General features: G+C 40.1%; 1 protein-coding gene across 1 annotated transcript in view; it reads right to left on the minus strand.

Moving 5' to 3' along the window:
- The window catches only part of FBN2 (fibrillin 2), a 419,303-nt gene that overhangs the window by 124,265 nt on the left and 277,204 nt on the right, over positions 1-17,834 (minus strand). Inside the window, exons 37-43 of the mRNA XM_061625313.1 lie at positions 9,208-9,369; positions 6,232-6,300; positions 5,183-5,308; positions 4,158-4,283; positions 3,358-3,510; positions 2,359-2,427; positions 1,269-1,394 (exon numbers count right to left, since the gene is read on the minus strand). Of these exons, the coding sequence (XP_061481297.1) occupies positions 1,269-1,394; positions 2,359-2,427; positions 3,358-3,510; positions 4,158-4,283; positions 5,183-5,308; positions 6,232-6,300; positions 9,208-9,369 (831 nt within the window). The remainder of the gene's footprint in view (positions 1-1,268; positions 1,395-2,358; positions 2,428-3,357; positions 3,511-4,157; positions 4,284-5,182; positions 5,309-6,231; positions 6,301-9,207; positions 9,370-17,834) is intronic.

The following is a 17,834-nucleotide window of genomic DNA, read 5'->3' on the forward strand; positions in this document are numbered from 1 at the left end:
GTATCCAATATCTCTGCAGCCATCCCTCTGTAGTAGTGTCTAATAAGTTATTTAAGACATATTTAATATCCTCTGAGGAGAAGGAAAGCTGGGATTTCCCCCAAACAGGTAAAAATTTCAGGAAGTCTAAAAATTAGAGAAAAAACATATATGCTCTGTATCCCACAAACATACTACCCCAGAATATTTTTGATCAGAGCATTTAACAAATTCTACTGCTGCAAACATTGCAGATATGGTGCAAAACTAATGCTTCAAATAATGTTTTAGTTCCCCCTTTCCTGGAAAGCTAGGAAATCTAGTAGTAAGATAAATATAAACCTGTGAAACTACACAATACAATAGTCTTAAGGGCACAATCCAGCTGGCATATATGCCAGGCAGAGGTATACAGGATGTGGTGGAGGAGGAAAGGAGGAGAGAAGGTAGCCAGGTTGCACAGACAGAAGTCCCCCCTGGGCACAGCTGTGGTGCATCTAGGGAACTCCGAGTGAAGCCAGTGGAAGGCCTGAAAGGGGTGTTCCAGGGTGGTGTTGGGAATGGAATCAAGGGGAGAGGAACTTGAGCTGCATCCTGAGCCCATTCAGCTTGGTCCTGCAGCCCTCAGTCCCGACAGCCATACTGGAAAAAGGGGTGCTGGAAGGAAACATGACTTTATTTTCACCAAGCCCTGCTGACGCAGCCAGTATCCTCCTCTCCCAGAGGCCCCTGCACAGAGGTAGGATATGGTGGCCCCTTCTGCTGGCTCTGTTTCTGCCAGCCTCTGCCAAGTTGGATTGTGCGCTTCATGAAAGAAAGGGTAGCCAATAATCATGGTGAAACATGTAATAGAATTACTGAAGACAACAGCTTTAAAATTAATTGAAGTGCAGCTTTATTTTTTAAACAAGCTTCTTCTACATCTTTGCATTAGTCACTATTTTTTATATATATTCTCACAACTAAAATTATTTGATGCACTATTTTGAGGAGATATTCACATGATTCTAATTTATTGGAACAGATGCACAGCTAGTTCTATGGTACACATGCGTAATATATTTTAGCTTGCACTTGTTCTCTTCTGGTCCACACAGCCAAATTAGGTAATTGTGGGACCAACATGGCCTGTGCAGTCAGTACAGCCAGTTCCTCATTTGATCATGAGGCTGTGTTGTAGGCAGGTGTTTGTGTTATTTCTAGGTGTACCTGCCCCTCGTGTTATCAGTAAAGTAGCAGAGTCAGTTGCTATGAAGAGGATAAACTATAGAAGGTATAATTTATATCACCTTCACAGACCAAAAGCAGATCATTGTAGCTGAATCCTGTGGGGCATTCACAGCGGAAGCTGCCAATCTGGTTAATGCAAACGCCATTTGCACAAATCCCTGGGATCTCTTTACATTCATCAATATCTGAAAAATTAATATTTAATAGACAAATTCAGCAACTTAGTACTCCAACAAACCCTGCTTTTTCTCATACTTTTTCTGTGCTTAAAACAAGGGAAATAGTGTGGTAGTAACATTTACACAAATGTATAATATAGTATATTGATAGTTTTAATTTATAAGAGAATTATTTTAATTTATATGAGAATTATTTTTAAATTATTTTTATTTCCAAAAATAAGATTTCCAACATGACATTTGGCATGTAATACACTCAAAAAAGGAAAAAAGGGGGGAAAGTTTAAGTATAACTAAAAATAATTACTTGCATAAATATATTAACTTCTTATAATAAAGTAAACAAATTTATGGTGACGCTACAGAATTTTTAATCAACTATTTTTCTAGAAAGGAAAAGTCCAGAAAAGATGATCCATACATAGAAAGGCAAAGTTTATTCCATGTCATGTTATTTTCCATATACATGGAGATTTTAATGTGGGTGTTTTGCAAATAATTGCCCCATTCCAGTACATTCTGAAGTGGTAGTCAAATGGAAGAGTGTACCACATGCATGTGTAAAGTTTTAATAGACTCAGGGTATACTGAAATATAATTAATTGTTGTTGAAAAAACATTATACTATCTAAAAGCAGTAAAGGAGCATGGAAAAGCAGTTGAAATTTCATTAAAACTCTGTACCCTGGCCTTTGACAGTTAAGGTATACTGTTTGTGGGACCCACTCTTTTGCTGAATTCATACTGTCCTGTTCTAGCTGGTTTTATTATTTTTGTAGTTGCAACTGTTTTATCTGTTTTTATAATTGTAGCTTCTATGTTGTTATATGTATATTGTAACCTGCCCTGGAACCTTATGATGAAGGGTAGATATGAAAACTTAAAAAGAAAAAGAAAAAAGTCTCTGTTTTCCAAATTCTTGTAAACAAATGCATAAGTTCATTAATGTAGTAACAGCTTTAAAACTTACCAACAGCTTTGCCCGTATGGATGTCAAATGTGAAGCCAGGAATATTTCCACATATTGACTTGAATTCAGCTTAAGGGGGTGGGAGGTGGAAAAATCAAGGAGAGTGAATGCAGAAAACAGTAACTCTTGGGCAAACAATCCATTTACTAATAGCAGTACTCCACCTTCTTTAATAAGGGGAATATTTTCTTTGTTGCCAAAAACTAATACATTATTTAATCCTAGTATTAGTTTTAATGTTGATATAATCTAGACACTGAAAGATAGCACTGAGAAGAATAAAAAACACTGTGGAATGATATAGGATTAGTAATTCTGAATTACTAATTCAGGGCTCTGCATTCTTGTCTTCCCATCTTGACTAATGCCAGGAAGGGCAGTACTGGCTTGGGATACCCTATGGGAAAGGAAGATATTCTTTTCAGTCCTTATTTCCTCTTTCCATGCTGATTAATGGAATACTCTACTGCTTTGTTTTCTGTTATGTTCCAATGCTACCAAAGAAACAGAAGTATGCATCTCAGTTATTGCGTTTTCACAAGTTTTATCCTATGGGAGGCAAAGCAACTGGAGGGAAGTCAAATGGAAAAAACAGACAGAGGAAAGGGTCAGCAGCTCCTCTTTTCCTTCTGGTGCTTCTTAACTCAAGACTTCAGACTCCTCTGGCTGCTTTTGATTTAACAGAAAAACACTGGGAGAAACATACAGGCAACTGTTCATTCCATGTTCTTTCTTTTTAACTTTCAGTGAAATGAGTAAGAGCTAGCAAACTGAAACAATAAAACTAACATTCATCCCTGATATGTAAATTTATTCATGATGTTAATGGGAGATATAACAACTCCTAAAAATTGTCTTTGCTTAAATTGATTGCCAAGGAAATAACTGAAATATATATTATTGGCTCTCTAAGAATCTCTCCAGAAAAGGGTACACACATTTTAATACTACTTTTAGCTCAGAGTCTACACAACATCTCCAGTCAAGGGTAGTTTTTACCTGTTCCTGGAGTTGGACATGGTTCACAAGGCTTGTTCCAGGCTTTCCCAACATTATAGGTGCAGCAACACATCCTCTTGGTCACATTAAAGGGGAGTTCATTATCACAAAATGTTCCATTGTAGCTTCTATAGCAAAAGCTCTTTCTCATATCTGTACATGTAGAAATCTCATGCTTTTAACAGTGTATTTTAAAGTACTCCACATATACTTGTGAATGTTTTTTCCATTCCCTTCCCATTGACATCAATGGGAAATTAACTATGCCAGCTCCAGGATCTGCGTAGTTCTTTGCCCTTTTTAAGCACATATTGGGGAACAAGGGTATGTTAAATGCTATGAATTTTAAGCCCTCCCTAAACACAAAAGTGCCACTGGAACCCCATTGGTGATACATCTACACCTACAAAAAATCTGCAGGCAAACCAGAGGTTCCTGCAGGGGCATATGTGCTGTTCTCCTTATGCACATTCCAAAGACCCCATAACCTCCTTCTGATCGGATGTAGGACTGCAGCCTTAAACTAAGGTTTAAGCCATTTTAATAAACGTGCACACTTTCATACATATTGGTTTAGTCGTCGTTGGCCAAGCCAGTATTCTACTGGGCCATTGCATCACAAATGGAGCTTATACATGAATGCTGCCCACCTGTGAGCCTGTCTCACAGTTCCTGTGTGCTACTGACAAAATTGCATAAGGACAACTGTAAGTGTAAACTGGCCCCAACTTTTAGGATTTTAAGGCTTCAAACACTTTTCATTATCATGCTATGTGGTGGAAATATGAAAGTTAACATACCCATACAGTTGTGGCCTCCATTCACCTGCATATATTCTGGAGGGCAAATGCAAGTGTAGTTCCCTAAGGTGTTGTAGCATGTCCCAGGACCACAGACACCAGGATGTGTGACACACTCATCAATATCTGAAAATAATAATAATAACTAAGCAACAAGTTTATTATTTTTATTTTATTTATTTATTATATTTTTATCCTGCTCTTCTTCCTAGTAGGTACAAGAAACAAGTGCTAAATAAATAATAACAATTTAGCTCAAATTGAAGTACACACGTGTTTCTCAATTGCGGATAAAGGGGTGAACAAATTTTTTGTTTTTCACTGAAAACTGAGTTAACTCTAGCTACTTACTGAATAAGTTAATATCTTATGAAGCTGGAGTTGCTAAGAGTTGCTAAGTATGGGTTAAATGATGAATTCACCATCTTAGAATTCTATGCTTTGGATTTCCCTCCTCTTATTAAGAAGTGATGGGACACCCAATCTGGATCAGGACTGCAGTGCATGGCAGAGGTTAACCCATCCCCACTCTGCTGCTTTCCCATGAAAAATAACCCCCCTGAAGCAGTTATTTGACTCTGAAGATGTTACATGCAGCAAATAGTAGCAGTAGAGGTAAATAAGGGGCAAAAAGAGAGTATGAGGGACAAAAGTTAACCCCTTTCCTCATGTAGTAGTCCTGACATAGATTAGCTCCCACTGAAGTTGGTATTAGTTTAAAAAAAGAGGAACCAAAGAGGCATGTATCATTACATCAAGTTTGACCTAAGTAACATCATTTAGAAAGTAGTGTGCATACTCATGATTACCCTGGGAGACTGTCTTTATATAATATATATGAATTAAAAGTTGATACCTCAATCTGTAGAGTAAATATAACATTCAAAGCCTAAAATCTACAACTTGAGGTTCAGTATCTGCATAATACTTTGCCTCAGGAGAAAAAGAAAAAATGGCTGCAGTGCAGAATATTGTTTGAGAAGAAATGTGTGCTCTGCTGTGAGAAAAAAGATAAGAAATTTCACCTTCACAGATACGAGTTTCTTCACTGAGGTAGTACCCATGGGGACATTCACACTGGAAGCTGCCAAATGTATTGATGCAGTTTCCACCTTGGCAGAGACCAGGCAATTCTTGGCATTCATCAATGTCTGTAATGAGAGAGAAGGGCATGATTTTTCTGCCTACTGAAATGTACATGAAAGACTATACAGACCACTTGAGTAGATGGCTAGAAATGACTAACTTCTGCTTATATTTTTGTTTACAAATCTGCTCAGGTTTTTAATAAAAAGATGAAAGAATTAGCAATACAAATACGCATGAGCCTACCAAAGTTAACTAAATCTAACCCAGTAATTTCAGGAGGAAATACTGAAATATATATCTGCCTCTTCCACTCAAGTCAATGAGCTTTCAAGCACTTATACTGACCAGGTTGAAGCCAGTGCTTTTTGCAGCATATTTTATGTATGTCCAGTAACTATCACTTTTTGGTACATTACATGCATGCTGAAAGCATAGAAGTCCAACTATAGAACAGTCTGAGTCATGCTTCCAGTTAATTTTTTGATAGGGCAATAGTTGACACTGCTACCAGACTGAGAATCAGCCAAATGAATAAGATAGAAGCAGCTGATAAAGTAGCATCACACATTACATTTTCCTTTTAGCAGCAAAGACTGCCAAAATCCAAAAACAGCTTAAGGTACTCCACGTTTATGCAGCAATTTGTAGATTGGTGGGAAAATCTTAACAGATGGAAAAACTCAGGTGCATGTGAAGATCTGGATTATTGCCATAAATAAATGTCTGCAAGTATTCCCATGTTTCAAATGTCCAACATAATAAAACCAAGCTGACAAAATGCATGCATTTTACTTTCTTCTATGGAATTGCATAAATAGTACTATAGCCATTCTAAACCTGAATTTGCTTTCTCCCTAATGCATATATGCAGATTTCACTAATTCCCCACTGTAGACATTTTACAAAATTTGATTCTTCTTTAAGAAAAGGCCATAGTCATTTTTAAGGATCATTTTTAATGGTCATTTTTTAAGGATGAACTTACCTTCTAGGATAATAGTGATAGGATTTGGTCTGAAACCTTCACCCCCTGGACAGAGAGTATTATATCTACCTACAAAGAAAATAACACAACCAGGAATAAAACAAAAGGTAGTGGGAAGATTAATTGTACAGATAGCTGCAGCTCCCCCCCCTTTGCATAGTCCTGTTCATAGCACATGAATTTTAGCATTTTAATATGATATAGTATATGTCTTAACTGTAGAGGCCTTTATTCTTATTGGCCTCACAACTGAAGCCTTCACGCAGATTAATTATAACTTTCACTGGAGAGCAACACGAAGAAGCCCATTTAGCCTAGTTTTTATTGGGACTGTCACAGTCCATACATAAAAGCTAAGGGGATTTCAGGGTCTTTTTTCCAAAGAGAAAGACATCCTCAAAACCCAAATGATTCAAAATAGATAAATTAGACTAAGTGGAGAGATGTGGTAGTAAAAATAACAGTGTCAGTACAGTAGTGAAATCTGTATCAAACGTTCATTCATTACCATCACAAATAATTAAATCTTTGATTTTTAAAAATATACAATTTTTTTAACAAGTATTGTTGCAAAGAATATCTATAATATTGGGGATTTTTCATTCTTTGATTCTTGGAAGCCTACAAAATGCAAGGAATCCTGGGAAACAGCCCTTCTGTGTAATCATGAGCTACCTGTAAATGCCAGAAGCCAAGGGGGCAGACATTCTGACTCTCACAGAAAAAACCCAAAATTTATGAGTTTATGTATCAGTAGAAAACAGACATTTCTAAACAAACAATGGGACCATCTGGACAAAGGTCATGATATCCTTTGATCTTTAGGGGATAAGAGATCAATCACCCAAAACTAGGAATATACAGTAAATATTTCTCAGGAGAGTCTTTTCAGGAAAGACATCTGGTAAAGCCAGAGCCCCTATTGGCAATTCCATTTTTTCCCATTGACTTTACATACCACATCTGCATTCCTCCTCCCAATTTACATGCAGCCCAATGGAGACCCAAAATGTACTTAAGACCGAAAATTTTGAGAGTCAGCAGCACCTCTCTCTTGAGGGCTCAACTGCTGCCTTACTCTATACAGTGCACCCTAGAAACAACATCAGGGCTACACGGAACCACGAGAACTAAGGAAAGGTGAGATCTTTCAAGTCTAGTGAAGGTTACAGTAAGGGTGGAACTGTGGCTCATGGCTAGATGCGAAAGTTCTCTTTTGACCTTAGACTCTCTCTGCAATCTTCAGGAAAGGTATATTCACCCTCAACTCTTGAGCTCCTTTCTTTCCTTTTTCTCTTTGTGTGAGAGAAACTCTGAATGTGCGTAGGTTTAGGCTCTCTGTCTTATTTTATCTGAAACATTAGGGGGAAAGTGGCTGGGATAAAGTTAAACTGTAATGGTAAAATGCAACATTTCTCCTGTTTCTTCTTCTAATAAACCAATCTTATTTTACTTCTTGTATGTTTTATTGGGGTTAGGGGTGGATTTATACATGCATAAGACTGATGTGCAGGTTTTGTCAAGAATGCCTGGTCTCTAAAATGGCACTGAGGCAAAGAACTGTGGGATTTCATCTTGTCTGAAATGGGGCCTCTGTGAAGGCAATGACTTGTAGTTTTCACAGCTGTAACTAGTTAATTTGGCCCAAGCAAGAACATCTGCTTATCAGTAGAACCTGGTATCCAAGACCATGGGCCTGGAAAGGTTTGGGGAGTATGTGCCTGTTAGGTGCGAAAACTCCAGAGAAGGTTACTTCATCTGAAAGCCCGATTGGCTAATTAATTCCTGGCTGTTGCTGGGGATCTTCCCATAAGTCTATGATTCCATCATGCCTAATGATGTTACCTGTGTGGGGTTCCATTTTCCATCTGTTATCCAGGCTATGCATCTCTGGGGAGATGTGGAACCATTAAGGCATTCAACTGTTACCTCTTTGTAAGTATAGATTCGGCTAGACAGTTTTGTTGTTTTTGTCTGTGGTTGTAACTCTCTGTATTTTACCTGGCCTTCTGGGTGTGGGTTTTAAGGAACAATTTTGCTGCTACTTTTGTGCACTTATATCTTATTTAATAAGGCTGCTTCTTATTTACCAGTGTGTGTTCATTACAGGGATAGTGTGGCTCTAATTCTAGCACCTTGGCCAATTGACCACTGACTATTGTATATTTAGGTTATTTTGCCTAAGGCTCCATGACAAAGAGTGCACCTTTGGCTCTTGTCTGTTGGAATCCTTGGAAGGTCTATTTCTGGCACTTTGGGTTTCCCCTTAGCCCAGAGTGGTTGACCAGTTTAAGAGGTGGTGGTTGTCTACCTACCTTGCAGGGTTGTTATAGTTTACTCAGTCCTGGTAAGGGAGGCACGGGTTAGTGCCTTGCCAGGATCAATTGCTCTGGGTTTGGCAATTGAGTCCTGGGACTGAGCCCAGCAGGAGTTCATGGCAGGTTTAATTCCAGGAAAAGATTCCACTACACTCTCAACGGGTGGTGTTTGGTTTTCCTGTGAGTGTAGACACACGTGGGGATTCAAATGTACACATGTAACAGTACCTGTCAAATTAACTTTAAAGTTTTTCATTGTGTCCACTGCATGTTACTGAGGTGAATAAAGTAACATTTGAAGGAGAGCCATGATTACTAAGACCTCTTTTTGTGTTTTTGCAGGTGCATCTTCACTGGGGTTGCCCATTGAATATTTGGTAAAATACTTCTATTACCATTAGTGCCCATAATGTTCTTTTAGTTTTACACACAGGAATAATAGGATACTTAGGTTAAAAATAAGCTGCACACAAGGTCATCATGTGTGTCACAAGCAAAGCTAGGATCCCCACACCCAAGGCTTATGAATCACGTCTGAGAACCTAGGCATACTCGTCTGTTTATTGATGAGTGTGTATAAAGTGCAACCACATGAAATGGTTTTTACTCCTTGTTAGTAGTTTTTTCATCCTTGCACACAAGAGAGTCATTTCCTTACTGCTATTTACAGGCGGGCAAGTCTCGCAGGGATTTCCCCAGGCTTTTCCCAGAGAGCAGCAGCAAGAGGAACGACTGACTCCAACACCAATTTCAGTGCTGCAGGATAGACTTCCATCCCCTCTTGGTCCATAGTTCAGGTAACAGTTGCCAACTCGATTATCTGTATGGAATGAATGAAATACAACTGTGTTCACCAGTCATGGTCATTTAAAACACATATCATCATCATCATCATCATCATCATCTTTATTGCAGGCCTTAGGCCGTCGCAACGTACAAACAAAGTTAAAAAACACATGCAATAGTATAAAACAGCATTAAAATAAATAAATTCTGTGTACGAACCATATATAAGACATTAAAACCTATAAGCCTGAAGCTGTATGTAAACCCTGAGTAGTTAAGTATTTGGCCCTCAATTTTTGAGCAGCATGGGCGAAACGGGCCACATTATAGGATATCCAATATACGTTATCTCCTAGAAGAAATGAGATAAAATAGTAATCAGATCTGGAGCCTTGATGATTTATTAAAATATCAAGGAATTCAGGTCTGGGCTGGGAGAAAATTGGACACTCAAATAAGTAGTGGGGTAGGTCTTCCACTTTCCCCATTTGACATATGCAAAGTCGTTGTTCAAAAGGAATTTGTTGATAACACCCGGTTAGCATTGCTGATGGCATAGATTGAAATCTCAAAGCTGTAAATGAGTATCTTAAGTGTACCGGGAGTTGATATTTTAAATAATTAGCCATGTTGTGGTCACTTTTAAATAAAGTATACCATCTGGAAAATTTAGAGTTTGAGATTAATAAACCATCAAGCCAAACACAATGTCTTACTATATGATCATGAATGTTGTACCTGAATAACGCAGATACTGAGAAGATGGGAATATGATAGTGTGCGAGAATTAACCGAAATTTAGATTTCCAATTATTATTTGCTGCTGCAACTTCAAAACAAATCCTTGCCAATATTTTTACTTGCGAATTTGCCAAAGATGACCAATATTGAAGAAAGAACTCGTGAATGCGAGCACTGACTGGAATTGAACCAGTTTCGGCTCTCATAAACGCTGCCGGAGTACCCGGGGGGAGGCATAATAGACGTCTGAAAAAGGTGTTTTGGATAGCTTCAAGCATAGAATAAGAAGATACTGACCATCCCCATATTGCCGCCCCATAGGTAATCTGTGCTAAAATCTTGGTTTGAAAGATTTTTAAAGCAGGGGCTACCAAATGCCCCCCTGCTGTCCTATAGAATTTTAATATTGCACCTGTCGCTTTAACGGCCGCGAATTTGATGGCAGCTATATGGGCTTTCCAGGCTAAGGTGTCTTGGAAATAAATTCCAAGATACTTGAAAGAGCGACATTGTTCTATTGGGTAATTTCCAATAGACCATTTGTGCTTTTGATGTCTGTTACCAAATACCATTATTTTTGTTTTCCTATAATTAATTTGAAGGCCCTCATTCTTACAGTAGGAGTCTAACTTCGTCAATAACCTTCTCAGTCCTACGGGAGTAAGAGAAAGGAGGATCATGTCATCTGCATATAAGAGGTTAGAAATCTTTCTACTGCCTGCAGATGGTGGAAAAAATTTTGATCCTTCTAACTCAAGAACTCTATCATTCAGATATAGGTTGAATAGAATGGGTGCCAAGAGGCACCCTTGTCTGACACCTCTCCTTACTGCTATTGAGTCAGTCAGATTATTACCAACTCTGATTTTAAGAGTGTTATTTGAGTAAAGTTCTTTGATTAAAAATAGGAGGCGTTTGTTGATATTAGTACGCGCCAGCTTGGCCCACAGGTGGTCTCTATCAACTGAATCAAACGCCACTGCTAGATCCACGAAGGCGGCATATAAATGTTTTGTGGGGCCATCCACGGCCTGCCTTGTGAGGAAATAAAGCGTGGCGCAATGATCTATTGTGCTCTGTCCTTTTCGGAACCCTACTTGTTCCGGAGCAATGACCGCGTTTTCAGCTTCCCAATCTTCCAGTTTTTGTAATAGGAACTTACTGTATATCTTTGCACCTATATCCAATAAACTAATAGGGCGACAGTTCTTCGGATCATCTCTTGTTCCTTTTTTATGGATGGGGATAACTATGCTCTGCTTCCAGCTGTCTGGCATTATTCCTGTGTTGTTAATCTTTGTAAAAAGCTTTGCCAGGAAAGGGGCCCACCAATCTGGAAACTCTAGGAAAAGCTCAGGGGGAATCATATCTTCCCCCGGAGCCTTACCCTTTTTTAATGATGAAATAAGTGATCGAACATGAGATGGTGTGACCGGAGGCCAGATGCTGGAACTGGGTTCATCTTGGGCATAGCTAATAGAATTTGATATACGCTGAGCAGCAAATAACTGGGCAAAATATTCTTGCCATTTTATCAGAGAAATGTGGCTAGAAATATATTGTCTGTAAACACCGGATCCAGCAGCAACCAGGACCCAGAATAGACGATCATTGCCTTCCAGCCAAGCTTGGTTAAGCCGCTCCCACTGGGATCTCGCATACATCTCTTTTTTGTATCTTATTAAGGATTTATATGAGGAACACAAATTAATGAGTTGGTTATGATTGAAAGTGATTGGATCTCTTAATATATTACGGGTAAATTTAATTAACTGGCGTTTTGCTGTCTTGCAATCTTGATCGAACCAGCTCTTACACCTAGGCTGAGTTGTAATAGGGCAGTGTTTTTTAATTAACATAGGTTTAAGCTGGGATGTAATTAGCTGATAAGCTATGGCAGCATCCAGTTTCGACTCTAAAACTGCCTGCCTAATCTTAGAGATATCTGAATTCTCTAAGGATTGAAGAGTAAGCAGGTATAGATTTGGTGACCAGTGTATTCTGCGGTCCGCAATCTGAAGATCCTCTAGATTTGGTAATATCGGTAGGGTCAGCGGATGCATCAGTTTTAAACTCATTAGCAAAGGAAAATGGTCGCTTTCGATTCTATCCAATACACAGAAGCAATCCACCCTCGAAAGAAGTGTACTTGAGACCATCATGTAATCTATTACACTGGCTCCCCGGATGGAAAAATAAGTAAAGGCCCCATTAGACTTATCAAGTTGGGAACCATGTAAACAGGTTAGCTGGTGGGTAAAAAATAATTCTGTTAACCTCAGACCTTGCTTGTTTAATGTTTTATCTCGTGATGTCCTGTCCCCTAGAGGAAAAGGGTTAAACGGGCCATGGTTTAATGATAAGTCATTCACACAGCCTGCACCCATCTGGGCGTTAAAATCCCCACAGAGAATCAAACTATGATCTGGGTAATGACATTCCAAGCGGGCTAAAAACTCAGATATTTGGTCCCATATGTTATTTGAGGTTAGAGACCTAGCCTTGTAAGGGGGTAAATAAACATTTATAATGATAAGTGGACCTGTCAGGGAACTAGAAATCCTTAAACCTTGGACAAAGTGTTCACATGGTGGGTTTAGAATATGAATCTCTAACGGCAAGTCATCAGATACAAATATGCAGAGACCACTGCAACCTCTACCATTAATACTATATTTAACCGCTGGAAGGGGGTAAGCCTGAAAACCGAATAAGGTCATCAAAGAGTCAGTTGTTGCCCATGTTTCTTGAAGGCATACGATTTTAAACTGCTGTAGAAACGGGAAAAGATCATCGTTACTGTCTTTGTTAGACCAGCCCTTGATATTCCAAGAGAGGATCTTAAGATGTCAGTCTGACCCTGAAAGTTCTTTTGTCACCTTGGAAAAAATCCGATTGGAAGTGCCCAAATTAGAGACTAATCCAGGGGAGGAGCTCGAACAAAATGAAACGGATTTTTCTTCCGTTTCCACGTCTGCTTTGTGGAACGGGCTCGCCTTTGATTGCTCATGGATCACTGATAGTCGTAATGAAAGATGTACTAATCTATTTAAGATTTTGTCCCGTTCAAAGTCAGGCAGTAGACCAAAAGACTGTAGCAGAGATTGTTCTTCCTCTGTCGGGAGGTCATCAAGAAGTTCCTCGTGTCGGGGGGATCTAACTGGCAAAAGATGTATATCTGTCGGAAGAAGTATCTTGGTAATAGCGCCGGCTAAAACTTCACTCTCCCTTTGTATGGGGATCTGGGTCTTGTTGGTACTTGGTATAAGCATTCCTTCAGATGTCAAAAGGGATTTCAATCGCACACTCTGGCTATTTGGACTAAGAGAACTCCGTTGATGATTTGGCGGTATGTGGGAAATTGTCGGGTTTTGAAGAGATTTCCCTAAGTCACAGTTGACTTGATCCTCTAATACTATCAACGGATCCTGTTCTAATTGACCTAAAATATCTAGATAGTTTTGGCACTTATTCGAATCATTTATTAGGTTCAATGGGGGGGGCTACATTTGCAAAAAAGCGAAGAGTTGTTATACCCTGCTTAGACAGAGAGTCTTTATTAAGCCAAATTTGCTTGGCTATTTCCTGTGAGGGAAATGTAACCACCGCCCGAACTCTATTGCTATTAAAATAGAGATATTCAACTTGGCAAATGTCATTTGTATGGATTTTCCTATAAAGGGAAGGTATTGTCGTCTTATTCAGTATGTCAGTCAGGTGGCATTTTCTGTCTAATGAACTTAAAAGGCCCCATGGTTTTGGGTAATTTGCTAGAACAAGCTTATTCCTTATAAGTATAACTTTCCATCTTGGATGTAAAGTTGGGGACTCAGATGGATGTTTTATAGGCTCAACCCTCAAAACGTCTTGCCAGGGGTCCTGCAGAGGTATGTATATCGGAGGGGATGGAGGGAGAATTTCAGAAGTAGTCTTCCCCTCTCGATTCGTTGAATCAGCAATTCTTCCTTCATCTGAATGCACTGTGAAACACTTTATGTCAGACTGCTTTAATTCTTTCATTTGAGATGTACTTGAATTAGAGTTACGCGTTTTCGATGCAGTTTCTAGCATGCTAAAAAGTCTCTTATAATTCCACCTGCTTTTCTGCGTAGGTTTTTGAGACTTCACATTTTTACTCTTTTTTGGGTGAAATGCTGGCCCTTTCTTTCTGACCCTAGGTGGATTCTGCTGAACAGGTTTCACCACAGCTGCAGGACTTACTGAACGTTCCTGGATAGCGGAAGGAACACTGTCTTGAGAAATACATCTCGTATTGACTAACGTTGTTAACAAAGAATTGCATTCATTCATGTAGGCCTTAAGATGCTCCAGGTCTGTGGTCAACATAAGTAACCACCCTTGTAATGATAAGTCAGATATAGAATCTTTTAGAACTGGGTGGTTAAGGTCTGATGACAATACACGAGTCTCCATTTGGTCCAGCTGATCCACAGATTTGTCACTAGGCTGTTCCACCACTGTAGGCTGGAATAGACTAACTGTCTGATGTACTTGAGGTGGGTTAGAGATGTCAGTGACCTGCTGCGTATCTGAGTCTAATTTATCCAGGGAGTCGTTAGTTTCTTGAGACAAAGCTGAGCCCTTAATTAAAAGCTGGCTTTCAGCCAACGCTAGTTCATCAGCCAGGTTCATTGTAGGTAAAACATTTTTGTGGTTGTGAAGGTAGCCTTTAAGAGGTAAAGACCATTCCTTAGGAGAGGGTATTACTGACTCTTTGTCCTTTTCAGTATGGTGACTAGGAATAATTGAGAAAAATTTTGTGATTTGCTGCTGTCCCTTTAATAAGGCAAGTTCAGTTTGGCATTGTGGGGGAGAATAGTTTTGTTTCCTTTCATGCCGGGTCTTTTTTAACTTAAGCTTGTCATTCATCTTTACAGTCTTGTCTTTCTCTGGTAGACACTGGGAGGAAAGAGGGAGGCCTAAAGCTCTTCTCTCTTTTCTTGTAAGCACCATTCTTATCAGTAGAATTTGAACTCGGAGAGATATATGGGGATATTGCTGTAAATCTTCAAAGGAAGGCGAATAGTCAGAGCCAGCGTCAGGGAACAGCTTAATTGCAAAAAAATTAATTGCTCTGCAAGCTAAACAGGCTTGGGCATTAAAAGGCTAAGACTGAAAATAAAATATCTGAGATAAAAATTAGATAAAAGTAAAACAAAAACCCAAGACAAGGAAGAGTCTCACCCGATGTCTGTAACCGGAAACCGGAAGCCCAACACATATCATGAATACTATAAATAAGTAAAAACCATAAACTTATGTTAACCTCAGTAATTTTTCTCAGCTCTTGAGTTTTGACCTAAACATAAGGCTGCACCATCAAAACAGGTTCTTAAATGAGCTAAGGGGGAAAAGCACAAATATGTCATAACTGGTGTTATCAGTGTAACAAGATTACACAATAAGAGAATAACAATTGAAAGGGGTCCAAAATGTTCTTTAGCTCAGCAACCTTCACCTAATATGCTCACTAGAAGGTGGGAACATTCATTCTCAAGTTGCTGGAGAAACTCATCAGCTTGGGTTACAGCTCCACTTTGTGGTCAGGGGCAGGAAAGATGAGTTGAAGGAAGTAAGTCGCTCCCAGCATTCCTCAGTTCGCTTTCCTGCCTCCATCAAAGTGGTCACTGTTTGTATTTGCTCCCACCTTTCTCCTTAGGCCTTCCTCTGTTTTCTCTGACTCTTTATTCTCTCTTTTACTCTCTGTTTATTTGCCTTTCCTGGTCCTTTGCAGTTCCTTTAAAAAAAAACTCCTCTTTTCCTTCTGACTTTGCCACTTTGGTGCAGGGGAAATGCCTAATTGTTTGTAGGCATCCAGAATGTTTTTTTCTTCTGCAGCTGATCCACCGTGCCTTCTTATTGGGTGCGGGTGTTACACCATTTACAGCTTCCCTCAGCTACATTCATGCTACTCGGAGCTGCCATTATGGCACATTGTAGCTCTTCTGCAGTTGCTCTCCTAGTGCTAGCATTCCTGCAACCCATAAGGCAAAACAGAAATGCTGCCATTTAGACCCTCTTCCGGTTGGTGACAAGTCGCTTGGACACAAAAGGGTGTGCTTCATGGAGGAGACAGACCTTGCATCAGCCTGCTCCTCAGAACAGCAAGTAGACCCCCATGCTTTTCAGCCTTTGAACTGGGAGGGGGATGTTTGCCTAACCCACCACTACAGTGACCGGGGGGGGCAAGGAACTGTGTATGAGCTGTTTCCCACATGTTCCTCCGGAGGAAGACTTCACTGGTTTTAATGACTCTCTCCCTTTAACCCAGCAAACTGCCTCTGGCTTTTGCCATGACAGACAGTCCCAAGCTCATACTGAGTCTCTGACACACTCCAACCAGGAGTTTCTTCTCAGACCAGAGATTCTTAGACATATTAGAGAGGCGCTAGTGGGGCAGTTCTCTATGGAACTAAGAAATCCTCACATTGCCACTGAAGCTAATTCTAATGCACCTTCCATCTCACAAGGCAGACCCGCCAGACATCCCCTGCCACACCATAGGAGCTCTGCTCAGGGCCAGGGCACCTTGATCAAGAGCCATGCCACCAGACCTGATTCCCCTAACCCCTTCACTTTAGATACTGAGGGACTTGGGGATACCTCTTCGAGGTCATATCTTGCCACCTCTCCTCCCTACGCAGACCTACTTGACCCTCTGTTTAGCCATGAATTGGAAGAGGGAGAATGGAGTGAAGGTTCCTTTGGGGATGAACAGACGTCCCATTGCCTGTTTCATGAATCTTACTTTGTGCCTTTGCTGAATAGAATCCTAGCCACATTGGAGCCTCCTCCAGCCCAGTCTAAAGGCATTGCGGTTCTGCCTGGACCAAAGTCTTCTGTCAGACACATCCCAGTGCTGGGTCCCTTTAAGACCCTTACCAAGGCTGATGGGACGTTCCTCTCCAATATAAAAAATCAGTGGCTTTAGCTAATAAACTGTATAAACCTAGATTCTGAGTTTGCAGATCTGCTCAAGACTCCTGCCATTGATTATCCAGTATCTGCTCTTGTGGCCAAAAATATTTTGCCTAAAGATGGAGACACCCATCTTAAAGACCCAAATGAGAGGTGACTAGATTATGCCATTTGGAGGGCTCACGAGGCTGCTGCCCTGGCCATGCGAGCTTCATGCTCTGCTTTTGTGTTTACCAGGGCAGCCCTGATCTGGCTGGACGAATTGATTGATAATCCCAATCAGGACCTTGACCACCTGCGCAAGTCTCTTCTGAAGATCTTTAGAGCCACAACCTATGTGGCAGACACTACCCTAGATACCACAGAATTCACAGCTCATTCTCTTGTCGCTGATGTAATCGCCAGGAGGACCTTATGGCTAAAGCACTGGAATGCAGATACTGCCTCTAGAGTCAATCTTTTTACGGCACCTTACAAGGGGGAAAAAACTCTTCAGAGAAGAGGTGCTATCAGTGGAATCCTGAGATAAGAGAAAGGTCTTAATATCTTCTCACACAGATGACAAGTGTTTCCCACGCCAGTACTGCCCTTACTAGGTGAACCAAACATTTTGTGGATCATGTCACCCTTCACAGTTCAAGGATATTAGATCCCTTGGGACAACTGGAGCAAGTCCAGTTTTCCTAAAGATATTCCCAGGGTCCTAAGTACTCCTCCTCCAATAAGGGGGGGATATAACCAAAACTCTCAATGATGCCAATATGCCACAAGTGGGTGGCAGGCTCCAACAGTTTTTTCAGACAAGTGGGTCATTAACAC

Source organism: Rhineura floridana, chromosome 1 (assembly GCF_030035675.1).
Source record: "Rhineura floridana isolate rRhiFlo1 chromosome 1, rRhiFlo1.hap2, whole genome shotgun sequence".
Lineage (NCBI taxonomy): Eukaryota > Metazoa > Chordata > Lepidosauria > Squamata > Rhineuridae > Rhineura > Rhineura floridana.